This window comes from Trachypithecus francoisi, unplaced genomic scaffold (genome assembly GCF_009764315.1).
Source record: "Trachypithecus francoisi isolate TF-2019V2 unplaced genomic scaffold, Tfra_2.0 Lachesis_group5, whole genome shotgun sequence".
In the NCBI taxonomy this organism is placed as follows: domain Eukaryota; kingdom Metazoa; phylum Chordata; class Mammalia; order Primates; family Cercopithecidae; genus Trachypithecus; species Trachypithecus francoisi.
In genome coordinates, this window is record NW_022681470.1 from 102720017 (window position 1) to 102737631 (window position 17615).

The 17615-nt window shown below is 39.9% G+C and overlaps 1 protein-coding gene and 1 long non-coding RNA gene across 4 annotated transcripts in view; one reads left to right on the forward strand and one right to left on the reverse strand.

Annotated features, from left to right (window-relative positions):
• The window catches only part of LOC117074376, a 92135-nt gene extending 79865 nt beyond the window's left edge, over positions 1–12270 (reverse strand). The window contains exons 1-4 of the long non-coding RNA XR_004433572.1: positions 11874–12270; positions 10859–10925; positions 5601–5717; positions 636–816 (exon numbers count right to left, since the gene is read on the reverse strand). This is a non-coding gene — a long non-coding RNA (uncharacterized LOC117074376). The remainder of the gene's footprint in view (positions 1–635; positions 817–5600; positions 5718–10858; positions 10926–11873) is intronic.
• The window catches only part of WARS2 (tryptophanyl tRNA synthetase 2, mitochondrial), a 123246-nt gene continuing 117633 nt past the window's right edge, over positions 12003–17615 (forward strand). The window contains exons 1-2 of one of the 3 annotated variants that reach the window (XM_033195740.1): positions 12021–12116; positions 12208–12434. Coding sequence is in view for 1 of the 3 variants with exons in the window: in XM_033195737.1 (XP_033051628.1) it covers positions 12027–12116 (90 nt within the window). In the remaining 2 variants the exon portion in view is untranslated. Of the gene's footprint in view, positions 12117–12207; positions 12435–17615 lie in introns of all 3 variants that reach the window. The other 2 variants (XM_033195739.1, XM_033195737.1) reach the window with 2 other exon arrangements.

Below are 17615 nucleotides of genomic sequence, written 5' to 3' on the forward strand. Positions count from 1 at the left end.
GTCTCAAGTTAGGTGCAAATCCTACCCCCTTGAATTCAAGGCTAGCCATTCCCTAGCCATAGCTGTAGCTGCTAGCTAGTAAGCTTCTGAGAGCACAAATTATGTTCTTTACCTCATATTACTACACACAGTGTTCCACCAAAAAAGTGGGGAGGGGTGCTCAATAGCTAGTTATTAAATAATGAATCAACAAACTGTCCCCACCTTACCTGCCCAGCATTTTTCTCTGAAGATGCAGTGAATTGAAGTTGTATTAGTTTCCTATTGCTGCTCCAACAAGGTATCACAAACTTGAAGGCTTAAAACAACCCATATGTCTGAGTGCAGTGGCTCAGACCTGTAATCCCAGCACTTTGGGAGGCTGAGGCAGGTGGATCACCCGAGGTCAGGAGTACGAGAACAACCTGGCCAGCATATGGCGAAACCTCGTCTCAACTAAAAATACAAAAAAATTAGCTGGGTGTGGTGGGCGCCTGTAATCCCAGCTACTTGGGAGGCTGAGGCAGGAGAATCGCTTGAACCCAGGAGGCGGAGGTTGCAGTGAGCTGAGATTGCTCCACTGTACTCCAGTCTGGGCAGCAGAGCAAGACTCCATCTCAAAGAAAACAAAAACAAAAACAAATGTATTAGCTTACAGTTCTTGGGGTAAGAAGCCCTGAAATCAAGGTGGAGGCAGGGCTGAATTCCATCTGGAGGCTTTAGGGGAGAATCAGGCTTTTCTTTTCTACCTGCATTCCTTGGCTCTGGGTCCCCTTCCATCTTCCAACCTCTGTTTCCATCATCACATTTCCTTCTCAGACTGACTCTCCTGCCCCTCTGTTAGAAAAACCTCTATCATTACATTGGAGAATAAACTAGGATAATATTCTCATCTCAAGATTTTTAATCACATCTGCAAAGTTTCTTCTGCCATATAGTCATCTTCAGGGCCCATCATTCTGTCTACCATAAAGCCCTTGGGGCAGAGACACAGAAAATCTGTGCACGTTCTGGTCCACACTCTCCTAAAGAGCAGTTTGACTTCATTTGCATTCTCTTTGATCTTAGTTTCCTTATCTGTAAATAAGAAAATGTATTTAACAAATACGTTACTAGACATGCACATTCTGAACTTTGAGAATACATAATAAAGCAGACAAAAGGCCATGCTCCTGTGCTGCTTATATTCCAGAGGAGGAGAAAATAAAGTAAAAGATTTTAGGTGGTAACTGGTGAGCATTGGTGAGGAGACCAGCATCTGGAGTAGAGCAAAGCAGGGGGAAGGCAATGGGGAAAGGGTCAGAAAGAGAGGTTGGGATGGGAGATGCAGGTCACTTAGGTCTTATAGGTTTTGAGAACTTTGGATTTTTTCCAAATGACATGGAAAGCCACTGGAGGATTTTGGGCAAAGGAGTGACCATGACCTGACTTACATTTTAATAGACTGCTCTGATGGCTGATTAAAAATACATGGAAGGGAGTGAAGGTAGAAGCAGGGAGATGTGTTGGTACCTTATTCTCTTTACTCCCACTTTTCTTTATGCCCTATTCATTTGCATATCCTTGTTTTCTTCATGCAGTTCTCTCTCCTAAGGGCACCCTGCTCCTCTTTCCAATTCAAAATTCTATACAGACACTCCTTCAAGACTGAGCTCAGTATTCATTTTAGAGCAGTAAGGAAACTTGGGGAGCTTATTCTTTGCCTCCATCTTCAGATGAGGACACTGGGGTCCAGAACTCTTAGGAAGCCTGTCCAAGGTTATACGAATAGCAAGCAGTGGGGCTAGGACTGCTTATAAAGTGTGATTCTAAGGAAATAGAAAGGGCTTCCTGATACAAAGATGTTTCTCTTGAATTTTTTTTCCTTTTTTGACAAACCCACAGCCAATATCCTAAGACGTGAAGTTCTGTTTGCTGTTTGCCTTCTCCCTAATTAAACTGAGATCTTGAAGAGCATGGATAGCATCCTATTCAGCTCTGTGTATGTAGCACAGTGCCTGGCACAATAGACACTCAATAAGTATTTGCTAGGTGAGTAAATAATGGAATGTCAAGCTCTTGAAAATCTGTTTGTGTGTTACTAGTCTCATGACTCCCTCAACTCCACCATCTCATGGTGTTAAATGTCAGTTGGACAGGTCTAAAAACCTATGAGCTGAGTGTTCTAGAAAAGGAGACCTTATTATTGTCTTAAAAAAACAGGAGTGGCAACACGATTAGAGTGGGGAATCTTCCCAACATAGTAAAGGTCAGAGCTAGAGACCCTCTTCTTTTCTTTCCCTCCTTAATTCTCTTTTTTTTTTTTTTTTTTTTTTTTTGAGACGGAGTCTCGCTCTGTCGCCCGGCTGGAGTGCAGTGGCTGGATCTCAGCTCACTGCAAGCCCCGCCTCCCGGGTTTACGCCATTCTCCTGCCTCAGCCTCCCGAGTAGCTGGGACCACAGGCGCCCGCCACCTCACCCGGCTAGTTTTTTTTTTTTTTTTGTATTTTTAGTAGAGACAGGGTTTCACCGTGTTAGCCAGGATGGTCTCGATCTCCTGACCTCGTGATCCGCCCGTCTCGGCCTCCCAAAGTGCTGGGATTACAGGCTTGAGCCACCGCGCCCGGCCTTCCCTCCTTAATTCTCAAGCAGTTCTGGGATAAGAGGGATGACTACGTTCTAAACGAATATCACTCTTTGAGGAGAAACCACAGTCCTGTGACCTTCTGTGCACTAGGCATGGTAGTCTTGTTTTTACTGAGGTAATAACTAGCAGTGACAACGTAAGTGATAAGTGTACCCCTGTCTCTTACTCCTGTGGTGGGGTTGTGCATGCAGACCAGGAGAAAGGTCCCAAGAACTGTCAGTGGTTGTGTGGACTCATACTAAATTATCTAGTGGCTAATATTTTTAAAAATAGGGAACTTGGCTGGGCGTGGTGGCTCATGCCTGTAATCCCAGTACTTTGGGAGGCTGAGGCGGGTGGATCACCTGAGGTCAGGAGTTTGAGACCAGACTGCCCAGAGTTTGAGACCAGCCTGCCCAACATGGTGAAACCTCATCTCTACTAAAAGTACAAAAATTAGCCAGGTGTGGTGGCAGGCGCCTATAATCCCAGCTACTCGGGAGGCTGAGGTAGGAGAATCGCTTGAACCCGGGAGGTGGAGGTTGCGTTGAGCTGAGATTGCAACACTGCACTCCAGCCTGGACGACGGAGTGAGACTGTCTCAAAAAAAATAAAATAAAACAAAAATAATAATAGGGCACTTGAGTTCATACTATCATGCTCATGCTCTAGAATGGCACCTATTTTCCTGTTGTATTTCATAAGTTTATAAGAAATCCTTCGTGCAATACTCAGCTTTTCTATGGTGGGATCCACGTTTTAATCCCCCATGGAGCGCCAGCATCCTAGACACGACCATGTTAATCAGAGCTGGTCAACACATGTGGGCAGGATGGTAGTGAGGGAGGGAGGAAAGAAAGGTGGTTTTCCAATTCCATGTCTCTGAGGTTTTGGAGTGGGAAATAGGAAACTAGAGCCAAGAAAAGGTGATACATTTGATAATATGTAAGAAGTATCATATGTGGTACTCGGATAATGATAAAAATTATCTTTTCAGTGCTTTAGTTTCATGCACATGCAGTAAGAATGCATTAAATGATTTTTTTTAAGTGAGTGAACAGTATGAATGAATACAAGTACTGGTGCCTTGGCCTGACAAGCTTTAGTGATAAATGGTTTTCCCATTTCTTCCAGATCTTACTCTTCCCTCCAGGCTCTCTCCCACAATACTAGCTCCTAAACTGTGTCCCCCTCCAATCCCCACCAAGAGATGCATGTAATAATATTAGACGACTCTTTATTTCTCCTTTATTATGAATTTATTATCTAATGTTTTCTAACAAAATTTTTTCTTCAAGTTAGTCACAATTTGATTCAATTCCTCCAATGCTAGACTACCCAAGACACGGTTTCTGGGTCTTCCACAAATTCATGATATAACAATCAAAGAATCATTGAGGTGCCAGTGGGATCCTCTGTCAAAATAGCAGGATAATTCCACTTATTAACCTGCATTTCCAAAGTATTGGGCAGTCTTTGGGTTAGAAATGCAACAACACCTACATGAGCATAAGCTTACACGTTAATGGCTAGAAGGAACCTTGAGAGGCATGTGGTTCAAACATTCTCAGTTCTTTTCAGACATATACATGCACAAAAAGGTTCAAAAGTTGCCTGGGCCCTGTGGCTCATGCCTGTAATCCCAGCATTTTGGGAGGCTGAGGCAGGTGGATCACTTGAGATAAGGAGTTCGAGACCAATCTGGCCAACATGGTGAAACCCCATCTCTACGAAAAACACAAAAATTAGCCAGGCATGGTGGCAGGCACCTGAAATCCCAGCTACCCAGGAGGCTAAGGCAGGAAAATTGCTTAAACCCAGGAGGTGGAGGTTGCAGTGAGCCCAGATCACTCCACTGCACTCCAGCCTGGGCAACAGAGTGAGACTCGGTCTAAAAAAAAAAAGTGGCAAAGTTAAGGACTTTCCAATGTCACTTTACTTGCTACAGCAGTGTTAGGACCGGGAATAAAGTCCCATCTTCTTTTCAGTGCACCCATTACCTTCTGGGACACATTTTCTTCTTTTCTGCTTCAATTCTCCTAGTGGAAGTTTACCCTCTTAGATTACAACTGATATGAACAGATTCTTAAACACAGAACTGGCACACAGAGAACTTGATGATAAATTGGAAGATGATGTAAGCACAAGGACTGAATCCAGAAATAAATCATATCTTCACATAACGTTTAGAGAAATTGCATTTTGAAAAATTTCCATAGAAATTATTTTACCCACCACAGGAATGCTACTCTCTCCCACAGGGATTTGACCAAACAGAAAGGGAAGCAGAATGGAGGAAGAGTAGTAATTTAGATTTATATGTGAAACATTATTTGGAACCTAAGTAATAACCCTTAACTAATCAGAATGTTTTATGCATTCTGCTTTTTAGCAGAAAGAGCAAACCACAAGAAAGCAAGCATGTAGTAGAGAATTAAAAAACGCTTCCAGGGTTTCTTAGGCTCAAAAACAATTTTTTCCCAACTCTCTGCACTATCTAAAATATCCCATTGCACATTTCCCTCCTCCCCCTCACATGTGTTTTGTTCATTTAACCAATTTGCCAATATTTATTGAGCTCTTTTTTTTTTTTCTTAGTTTCCACGTACAGCACTGATGAGTCCGTCTTGGATGTGCCTAGTACTCTAAGTCAGAGATGAAGATAAAGGTCTTGCCTTTAAGAAGTTTAATGCCTATTTAAAAAGTTATCCTAAGATGATTTTGGTTTTTATCATTTTTAGTTATATTCCTAGTTCTGCAAATAGATAGCTCTCCAGTGAATATTTTCATTCAGATCCATTGTCTATCATTTTGCACTTTGTTCTGTGCATCTGGGGAAGGGGCTGGCAGAGGGACCGACCTTTACGGACTGGATAAATCATACTCCTTTGCTCTGAGGTTCATCAAATGGGAGTAACCAAAGATCAGAAGATCAAAGGGTGAGAGGAGAGAGAGGCAGGGGTATTTATTTCCCACCCACCATCTCTCCAACACACATATACTTTGTTCTCCACACCTACAAGCTGTAGGTAGACAGTGGTTCCATTCCTCTTCTAAATGCCACAGCACCTGTTAGGTAGCCGTCTTCTGGAACTCTCTCTTAGGCTAGCAGCTGGCACACAAATCATTGTTACTGCCGATTACAAAAGAAGAAGCATATTTCTGAGAACAAGCAAAAAGTAATACAGTTGGGAGCTAGAGGAACTGCTACAGAGAACGAAAACAGGTCAAGATATTCTTCCTACCTACCCTTCGAAAAGAGATCTGTGGAAAGCCACTTCATATTCAGATGGTTGAGAGTTACATATTCTCTGTCTTTCACAAACGGAAACCTGCTATGCTAAGATGACAAGTAGGGCCAATTTCATTTGGTTGAACATAGCTTCCTGGAGCACAGTCTTGAGAAAAATTTTGAGGCCCATTCTCAGTACCTGCATCTCAGTATCTTCCACAGACATGGGGTCAGCAGATATACTCTAAAATGTGGATTCTGACTGTAATACCTATTTTTGTATTTTGAAATGACTGTAATCTGAGACAAGGCAGAAACGAGTGTCTTGAAACACAAGAGTTACAATGGTGTCATCTAGCCCTCCTCTTTCTTGCCCTCACTTTACATACAAGGAAAAAGAGGCACATACAGGGAAAAAGAGGCATGTGAAGGATGAATGGTTCACAGATCAGTAATGCATGCTGATTTTCTCCAAGATCATGCTCAGTTCTACTTACCGAGGAGAAAAAGTAAAGAAAAACATAGTTGATTGCAGTTGTCAATGAATCTGGGGAAGTCCAGTGAAATCTCATGGGCTGAAGTGGAATTTGACTGAGACAGTGAGGTCAAGACCCTATTTTTAGAAAGGCAAAGATATCTTTTAATCATGTTTTTATAAATATCAAGATATAAGCATTATGTTTTACTTTTAATAGTCACACCTAGGATCACAGCATCATACTAGAAGATAGGGTGTTGGATGGAATCTAATGTAGTTTGATTACAAAGACAAACAGAAAAGAGCCTATCTAAAAGCCACTCGAGGGAGCTTTTTGGAGATCTTGTTAAAGTTCTTTTTGTAAAAGATAAGCTTTGAATTGCAAACCCTGCTCCCCCAAGTTATAAAGTAGCTGGGAGCAAAGGATGGTGATTTTATAACAGAATAAGTGTACAGATAGTATAAGGATCTTGTCTTTAGGGCCATACCAAGTAGAAAAGATACACCATGCAAAGAGAGACAATAAAATAAAATACACTTTCAAAAGTTTAATTTTGCTCATTTTAAAGTTGTATTTCCTCTATGGGATACACGTCCTAAGACTGAGGATGAAAAATGGGGATAAGGAACACTGAAATAGTCTTACAATTCTCGCAAATTATTCTCTATTCTAGATCCATACACAAGGGAGCAATTCTCCACCTTTTTAAAAGACCTGTTCTCTAGTGTTGAAATGACCATTTGTAAGAGTATGGAGAGAAAACATTAAATATAAACAGGAATCCTGGGGCCTGTAACATTGCTATGTCATCAGTATTCCTCCTGGTTCTGTACACTAATGACTCTACACGTAATGGAGTCAGTTTGCATACATGTTATTCACTTGTATCTGCTCTCTCTACCCATCTTCCCCACCTTGACTCTCATCAAAATATCTTCTCTGTTGTGGGGTGGAAAACTGTCCTTAAGGCAAGAAGTTGAACCTGGCAATACAGAGTGTGGCCTTGCCCCTTAATTTTAAGAAAAAAGTTCTCTGAGAAAAATCCCATTTTGCTATTCACATCACTTAGTCTCTTCTTGCATTTTGCTCTTTCTTCCAGAAATAAAGTGATAACGATAGCTCCCTAAAAAACCCTTTAAGCCTTCCCAAAGATAAGATGAGCTTCTGATTACTGTCCTTACACTAAGATGCTATAATTTGCTCTCTCCCAAAAACTACTAGGGAAAGACAACATCTTTTTACATTGGGGTGGAGATGTTGAGAGTATCAGCCTTTAAAAACAGGATATTTGCTTGTTCTGACTTTGAAGCCTAACACAAGGATGTGGCTTTATGTGGAACCTTTCCCCATTTGGACCGGCCCTAGCTTTAGCCTCTTCAGCTTTACCGTGGTGTCAAAGTAGAACACTCATCTGGAGATGAAGGTTCTTTTTTTTTTTTTTTTTTTTGAGATGGAGTTTCGCCCTTGTTGCCCAGGCTGGAGTGCAGCGGCACAATCTTGGCTCATTGTAACCGCTGCCTTCCGGTTTTGAGTGATTCTCCTGCCTCAGCCTCCTGAGTAGCTGGGATTACAGGCACCTGCCACCACACCTGGCTAATTTTTGTATTTTCAGTAGACGGAGTTTCACCATGTTGGCCAGGCTGGTCTCAAACTCCTAACCTCAGGTGATCTGCGCACCTCGCCCTCCCAAAGTGCTGGGATTACAGGCATGAGCCACTGCACCTGACTGAAGGTTCTTCTCATTCTTGCTTTTACTTGTGTGATTTTGGTCAAGGTACTTAATATCTGTGGATCAGTTTCATCAGTTATAAAATAAGAGGAGGAACTAAAGTTAAGCCAAAGGTAAAAAAAGAATAATCATTATTACAGCTTCCCACATACTTTAATGACTCTTGGAGGTTATCTCACTCAAAAGCAGGATCTGCCTCACTTTAATTTGGGTCCTTATAATAGGTCCAGCATAAGATGGCATGGTCAGAGAACATGTACAAAGAACTGTACCCCATAATTATGAAGAGAGAAGTCTGTTTGCTTTTATTATAGAATCTCTTCTATATTTGAAAAAACATATTCAATATAAATGAAAGGTCAGGGGTGAATGAATTGTGCTTTAAATAAGTTTTGAAGACAATTGCCATCTAGTCTTTGCAGTCTGCAAAATTCTTCTTTAAGTGAATAAACGTGTAGGGCAAATCTCCATTACCTTGATCAGCATCTAACACCAACCTGACACATAGAATTAAATTAGAGAAACAAAATTGGATACTTTGAGACTTGAGGGCTGATTATACTGCTTGAGCTAAGAATGGATTTAAACTCTTCCCTTATCCCGTTTAAATCTAACTAGGTATAAACTCTCCATTACTAAGGAATAGAGGTGTGTCTGCAGAGGTGGAGGTTCCCCTTGATGTTCTTGGACAAGGAAACCTAATCCTTTCTTCTGACACACATGGTTGCAATAGAAACCATTTCCCAACTGCCAGTCTGGTTTTAATCTGTTGTTTCTAGCAAGAGAGGATTTGCAGGGAATGTTAAGGAGAGAACAAAATTACCAGAACTTACTATAAAGTAAAAGTGTTGATGAGAAATCAAAATTTAAACAAGTCTTCAAAATTGTAAGCATGAACATATGTAGACACATAGTTCATGCTATAAGAATAGGACTATAAAAGTTTTTAATCTTAGGTATGTTTAAAGTCTGCTCTCAATACAACATTTATATCTCACTTTACCAAAGTTCTTTAGCTTACTCAAATGATAGCAGTGGTAAAATACTGTCATTAAATACAGCGGTGCTTCATTTAAACAACGCTGTTGGAGAAAGAAGTATTCCATAGAATTTTCCATATAACCAACTGCATAATATACACTTTTCTTTCTTTCTTTTTTTTTTTTTTCTGAGACAGTCTTGCTGTGTCGCCCAGTGTGGAATGCAGTGGCTCGGTCTGGGCTCCCTGAAACCTCTGCCTCCCGGGTTCAAGCAACTCTCGTGTCTCAGCCTCCCGAGTAGCTGGGACTACAGGCGCACACCACCATGCCCTGATAATTTTTGTATTTTTCGTAGAGATGGGGTTTCACCATGTTGGCCAGGCTGGTCTGGAACTCCTGACCTCAAGTGATCTGCCCACCCTGGCCTCCCAAAGTGCTGGGATTACAGGTGTGAGCCACCATGCCCAGCCCATGATATATATACACTTTTAAATGTTAACCATTTTGTATGAAAACATTTCAAAAGTGTATTACAGGTTTTTTCTTTAAACATACATTGAATAATATATCTTTCCCGGAGGAGTCACAGTTACCACTATTAAAACTTACTAAAATAAGTTAAATATACTGAGCTGAATATATTCCTCCTCTTAGAAGATGGTGAGCTTTATAGTCACACTTTCTCCAACATCAAAATGCTTACTGTGAAAAAGTACAAAAGTAGACAGAACTGGTTCATTTTTAATACATCCTGTGTCTTTTCTGTTAACTTCCTTCCGGCTGTTAAAAGCATATCAATCGCTGACAATAAGCTGTGTAATTTGTTAAAATCCAATTTACTTTTAAAAGAGGTGCCTACTCTGCACAAGAGACTATTCTAGGTGCTGGGGGAGATGTTAGAAATATAAACTATAGTCCTTGTCCAAAAAGCAAGGCTGGCTGAGTGACACCTGAGAGTTACCAGGTGACAACCACGGTGCAAAACACAATTTATTACTTCTAACAAAGTCTAAAAATTGCAAATATTTTTGATTTTAAAAATCAAGATACTGAAGTTATCAAACTTGTGGTCTGAAAGTCCCACCTTTTTTAGTGGGACTATGTCTTGGAAATATGTCCCATGAAAATATTATTGGTCATGGGAGTCTGCAGATAAGACTAAGAACTACTTCTTGAAGAAATAAAGTAGGTATACCCTTTGACAGCTTTTGGTGCACCATAGTCTTATTGCTAGGTTTTATCTTGCTATCTAGATGGCTAAGGATGTCAGAAATCTAACCTTGCTAATTGCTAGGCTTATATAATCTAATTAATAAAATATATGTAAAAAACTGTACTATAATGCTTTGCTCTATGTATGAGTAAAATATGTAGGGCATTGATTAAACTGCATTTTACAAGGGATAACATACATCCCCTTTCCCCTGGCAAGGTTTGTTTCCAAGGTCTCAGTAATATCACATTCTTTGGGTTCTACAACACCTCTTGGTTCCTTTATTCCCATCATCTGGCTGCTTTCATTCCACAAACTCTATCTGGTGGTCTCAAGGATTTCCTTGGTTTCAATTACCATCTGTTCTGTAGTTCACATCGCTTCTGAGCTTCAGACCCATGTATCTATTTAATGGGCACCACATTTTGGAAGTACTACAAGCACCTCAAATTTAACAGCCAAAACCAAACTGATGAGTTTTGTTGAAGGCTGTAACTTGATTTCCTAGTTTTTTTTTTTTTTTTGCCTTCATCCCTTTTCTGCTCACTTCTAAATTACACCAATTATACTTGAACTTCACCAGTACTTTGTACACCTACAAGATTATACTATATGGTTTTAATTTACTGTTTTGTCTTAACCCTGGTAGATTTCAGCTCCTTTATGGGCATCTCTTATCTCCTACCTCTCCTTGGTAATTTTCAGTAGCTGGATGAATTATAACAAAACACATAAGGGAATCCTCATTGATTTCTTCCAGTAATATTTTTACTGAAACACTCGTAAATCTGTCTGGGAGATTTTTAGGTGAATTAACAGAAGCAGAAGAACTGTATTAAATTTTATCATAACCCCAAACAAAACAATTTCTTCCATCAGGTATAACCTTCCTGCAGTCTTTCCTAGATTAGGTTGAAACACCACAGTCCTAACCACTCCTCCTCAAAACTTGGTGTTTGCTTCTTTAACACCTATTAAGTGTACATCACTTATTTATCCGATACTCTATTAGACTGTACACATCTTGAAGGCAAGATACGTCTTCCTCTGTACTTTCAGTGCCTGGCACATTACGGTGGGGTTCAACAAAGTTCACAGGACGAATGAAATAAGGCCACATAAGCCCAGTGTGGTGGTGCATGCCTGTAATCCTAGCACTTTGGGAGGCCGAGGCAAATGGCTTGGCTTGAGCTCAGGAGTTCGAGAGGGCCTGGGCAATATGGTGAAACCCTGTCTCTACCAAAAATACAAAACTTAGCCGGGCGTGGTGGCGTACCCTTGTGGTCCCAACTACTCAGGAGGCTGAGGCAGAACAGCTTGAGCCTGGGAGGCGGAGGTTTGCAGTGAGCCGAGATCGCGCCACTGCACTTCAGCCTGAGCGAGAGTGAGACCTTGTCTCAAAGAAAAAAAGGGAAACGAGGCCACATACGTCTAAAAAGACCACTTACATTGCCCTCTAAAAGAACTGGGCGTTCCTAAACAAACTTTTTTAAGGTTGCCTTCACAAAGCTAAGATCAGAAAGGCAGCCTACTTGACTTTCCTCCCAGTCTAAAGCGCGCCTACTAATAATCCCCAGAGATTCTCCTTCCAGGAAGGCTGCGCAGACACGGAATCCAGGGAAAATCACTAAAGCCCCACCCCGTTCCTGTCCCCACCTGCTCGGTAAAAACTACACTCCGCCTGATAGCGGCTGCGCCGCGGAGCCTGGAGGCCCAGGCCTCGCCCAGCAAGCAGGAGTCGCGAGACTGGGATTGGCTTTCTGAACAAACAGACGTCATTACGAAAAAGACGGCTCCGCCCTTCTCAAGATGGCGCTGCACTCAATCCGGAAAGCGCGTGGGTGCTGGAGCTTCATCCGGGCACTTCATAAAGGATCCGCAGCTGCTCCCACTCCCCAGGTAACCAAAGACGGCCCTTCCCTCCGCGGCTTCCGACGCGCGAGGTTCTTCTCATCCCACTGCCCTCTATTTCTCCCCTCCCGCTTCTTAGGGAAAGTACGTGCCTTCTCTCGCCTAAGGTCTACTCACCTATGACTGCCGGCCTACACAGAGCGTAGTGACGTTGCAAGGATACGTGATGACGTAAAGGTCCCTTGGTGGAAAAAGCGCGCTGCTTCCTGACGTCTTGCGGCCGCCTCCAGTTCTGGGAGCGGAGCACCGCCGCTGTTGCCGGGCAACGCGGTGAGGCTACCCTAGCTGTGATGTTTTCAGAGACAGGTTGTTTTAGAGACTGCTCTTCTTATCGTGGTCTTATTACTGTTTTTACCCTCCTTACCCCAACAACAAGCTAAGGGGCTATCGGAGAGGTTAGAGAAGTCTTATTAGGCATTGGGCGGCTTAGGTCAGGGCAGCAGGTTGGCAGTGTGGTACTTGAGCAAGTGTCACTGCTGCTTCCATTCTGGTTGCTTCTCGTGACTCCACAGCACTGCTGTATCTAGCAGGTGAAAGAGTGACCGCAAGCTGCCACAGAGTTCGTCCTGTCCTGCGCTTGGCAGCACTGCCGTTACCATTAATCTCGTCGTACGGAGACCATGTCACGGCCTGGTCTTACTGGGATTTGTCTTAAATATTTGGAATTTTACCCTCATAGCAAAAAAGTCAAGGGGAAAGGATACTCTTTCTGTTATTCAGGCTTTTACCAAACGTCTTCCAAGTGCAGTCTCAGTGGCAAGCACTTTGAAATACGATGTCTACGGGAGATATCTTCTGGAAACTAGAGGGAAAGGAGATAATGTGATAATGTAATTTCCTGGCGTCGTTTGCATATTCATTGCTATAATGCGTAGGTGTGAGGATGTCACACCTATTGTAACTGATGTGTTGAGAGCTAGACTGGAAGGTAGCCCAGAGGTCAAGGGTTTGGTCTGCCGCTTGATAGCTGTGTGAGGAGTCACTCTCTCTGAGACTTTTTTTTTCCTTTTATTCTCATATTGAGTGGAGGAAGAGTTGGACTGATTGACATGTTAATGTTCCTTCAAGCTCTGGGAAATCTATAGTTCCATGACTATGAAGCCAAAACAAAGCCAATGAGTAATTATGGAAACCAAGATTTAAGTTCAACTTATTTTTCTAATCATGTCATAAATTTTTTGAACTTCCGTTTTTTTATTGATGTGAGCCTCACAAAATTCTTACAAGCTAATATATTAATATATTACCAGAAATCTCCTTGTCAACAAACAACTATTCAAATGTTACTTTAAATTTCAGCAGCAATGTTAGGCAAGACAATTAGATAAATTTATCAAAAATTAGATAAATTTATCAAGAATTCCTCTTCTTGAAATTTGAGGGTTTGATTCTGCAGAAGCAGAATTAGCTGATTATTTATAATTAATAGCACATTAACACCTGTGTTATCAAAGTAGCTAAGCCTTAGACCCAAACTTCCCCTTATTCCAAACTAAAGAATAGAGAATCAAAGAGAAAAAAGAAAAAAAGAAAAAAAACTACAGCCTGCTAAAGACTGCCCAGGGAAGTTTAAGACACTAAGTCATTATAAATGCTAAAGAAAAAATTTCTTAAACCTCTACTATTGTTGCAGTGGCATTTATGAATAGGGCTATTAAAGTTAATTATTAATCTAGATTGTTTCAAGATGTAGAATTTCCAGTACAGATGAATGTTTCTAAACCTTTAATTTAGCTTTGAGTAGAATAAGAATTAAATGTGAGAGTATTTTTTTAAAGTGTAAATCTACATATAATTTCATTCATTGAAAATGATGGTTTGAAAAATTAATGTGGTCTTTCAAAAGACTAAGACTCAAAATTGTATTCATAGTGTTATTACAGTGTTATGTTTATATGTAAGTGTTTATATAAACATATACGTAGAAAAAAAGACTGAAAGGGAACAAACTTTTTTAACTTTTTTATTTTGCTTTGGCCTTCCTAAATAGTGGGTTAAAAGTTATTTGTTTCCTTTTACAGCATTCCATATTTTTCACATGTCTAAATTGAAGACACACTTTTTTATAACCAGAAAAAAGTTTTGAAATCATAAATCTTTATACAAATCTTTAGTCATTAATAGCATTTGTGATATTTTAGGTTTCTGGAGAAGATACTTGTCCCACAGTGCCATTATTAAAATGGCCTTAGAAAAGGACTACTAAAAATTTATGGCCACTTTTCCTGTATGTATCTTCTTTTTCTCTTGAAAAGCTTCCTTTGAAGTCAAAGGGATTTTGTGAACAGATGCAGAAATATGTGAAAGAGGCATTGGATTCTTAAACCAGATGCATTAGACATTTTTATGATATCTCATAACCTTTGTAGAAAACAAAGATTATTTTGCAAGACTATAGTATAATGGGAAAAAATGTATATTTATCATATGAATGGTTCTATCAAAAACCAAGAAATAGCCACGTTAGTTTTTATTAGCCTTGGCTGTGCACTTACTCCCTGAGGTGTGAAGCAAAAGTGAATGAGCCATAGCAGTGCTATGTTAGAAACTCTAACTAATAAAGTATTGTGATTCCTAGGTTGTTTTAATGGTTTTTAGTGTTTTCCTTTTTTAAAACAAAATCTTGGGTAAAAAGCTTGGCATAGGGCATTTTTGCTTATCTCAGATGCAGGCTTTTATCTCACAAGGCCAGATGTAAACTGAAGTTGAAAATAAAAATTAGGAAGAAACAGGAATAACAGCACATCACTCCATACTCATTATGGGATGTCTACAATTTATATGAAAACGGTTTATTTTGCCAGGTGTTGCCTGACAGAAAACTGTTGAAATCTGACAAGATGAACGTAGTCATAGAGTCAGAGGAATTAAGATTTGACATGTTCTGTTTAAATGTTGATGGTATTAGGTAAATTTAAGCCTGTCATCATTGGCCAAACACAGAATCCATACTTCTTTAAGAACTAAGTCATGATTGTGTTGTGCAAAGAGTGAAATACTGATGGTTAGATTTTTGCAAAAATATTTGTTATTCAGTTGAAGTATGATAAAGTGTCCACATTTTATTGCAGTTGAACATGCTTCATTATTAGTTCCTAGCCTGGGTTTGGCCAGTATTCACATAATGTTCTTGCTGTTAACAATTGCCAAGTATAGCCATTAGATGAAGAATTATGCCTTTAAAAAAAGCATGGTTTAAAATTTTAGACCCTGTATTTAATTCTCACAAGACTTAAATGTTTTTAATTTTAAAATAATTTTAGATTTACAGAGTTGCAAAATTAGTACAGAGAATTTCTGTGTACCCTTCACCAAGCTTTGTCTTGAATAATCATAATACACTTATCAAAATCAAGAAATTAATATTGGTACAATAATAGTAATTTAGCTACAGACTTAGTTCAAATTTCACTAGATTTTCACTGTCCCTTTCCTTAGTCCAAGGTCAAATCCAGGATCCTACATTGCATTTTGCTTTCATGTGTTTTCTAATCTATACATTTTCTCTTTCATGACCTTGGCACTTTTGAAGAGAACTGTCAGTTATTTTGTAGAATGTCTCTCAGTTTAGGTTTGTCTGATTTTTCTTTGTGATTAGACTGAGATTATGGATTTTTGGCAAGAATACCACGAAGAGATATTGTTCATAACAAGACCTTGAGACAGGTATTGCCACCTTATTTCAAACGTGAAGAAATAGTCTTTAGTTAGGTAACTTGCCCAATGTCACACAATGGTGGAATTAGGATGGTAAGATTTAATGTAGGCATTTCATTCCATATTTTGCAATTAGTATTTGTTACTGTAGGTTTCTGCATTGTTAATGACATTAAATTGGGGTAGTGTTCCCACTGTCTTTTAGCTTTTCTCTGCCATGTATTGTTCATGCGACATGCAACATGAGCTAATCGGCATGATATGTGTTCAAGAGCTACTACAACCATCTGGGAATTTTGCTAGTTGATTACTCTGCCAGTTTGATGAGGTTACTTCATCTCTCATGGCAAATAAAGGTGCTGCATGGATCCACTCTAAAGCTCCTTTTAATCTCAGTCAGTGAGTCTGTTTGTTTAAAGTGTTCTTGTGGTTGGTTGCTTTTGTGAACTGACCTAGTTTATTATAAATGATAATAATATTTAAATTCTTTGCAAAATAGCTTTGAGCAGCTAATGAAAACTACTGATAGTAACTGTTGAAAATATAGAGGAAGGAAGAACTGTAGCTGAATGCTAAGGATTTATGCTAGCAGATAGTACGGCAGCCATGGCCTGGAAATGCTAAAGAGAGTGATGCTGCTGACCTCCAAATTCTTGCTCAGTGTATCTTTTGAATGACTGCAAGTTATAGAAGAGTTGTCTGCAGAATCTTCTGCAACTATATCTACACACACACACAGACAAAAATATATATATTTTTTGTATAAATATATTTATACATATTTATTTATTTAAACATCTATTGGCCAAGCATGGTGGCTGACGCCTGTAATCCCAGCACTTTGGGAGGCCGAAGCCGGTGTATTTCTTGAGCTCAAGAATTTGAGACCAGCCTGGGCAACATAGTGAGACTTGTCTCTATAAAATATTCAAAAAATTAGTCGAGCTTAGTGGCATATGCATGTAGTCCCAGCTAGTCAGGAGACTGAGGTAAGAGAATCCCCTGAGTCCAGGAAGGCTGCAGTGGGCAGTGATTGTGCCACTGCACAGTTAAGATCCTGTCTGAAAAACAAAAAAGCCCCCCAAACCCATCTGTCTGTCTGCCTCTCTCTCTCTCTCTCTCTCTCTCTCTCTCTCACTCTTTCATATCTATCTGTCTATCTCTATATTCCATGTCTTTTAGAAAAGGAACTAACAGCTAGTGTGTGCTATGTGCTAAAGCTTCATGGTTTGTCTTATTTACTTCATACAACAATTTGTAAATATTATTCTTCCCATTTTATAAAAGAGGAAACTAAGGTTCAGAGAGTTTAGGTAATTTTCCCAAGTCACAGAGTAAGTAAATAGCAGTGACACAGTTCAAAGCTAGTCTTGCCTATGCTTTTCCCACTTTACCAGTAGTCTTTTATCAAATGAAATCTTACATGAATCCCTGTTACATAAAACAGATAAAAGTAAAGCTTTTCTGATTTAAGAAGCAGAGGAGTATTTTTAGCCCTGCTTGTTTGATTTCCCTCTCCCCCATTACCCGCCCCACTCCACAACCCATGGGCTCCTGAGACGGTGCCACACAATTTTGGATTTCTTAAGATGTAGTTTGAAAAATACTACAGCTTCCATAAATATTCAAGTAAGTTTGTTGATCAGGACCACATATGATGGATGGATTATTTTTAAGGAGCTGCACTGTAAATGAGTGGTTTGAGAGTATTTACTTTGATGTGTATGTATTTTATAACTAAAAGACTGTATTCTGTTGATCTTAAGCTACATGAGAGTACATGAGATAATAGCAGTCAAACAACTTTCTTTCCTTTTCTTGCCTTCTTTC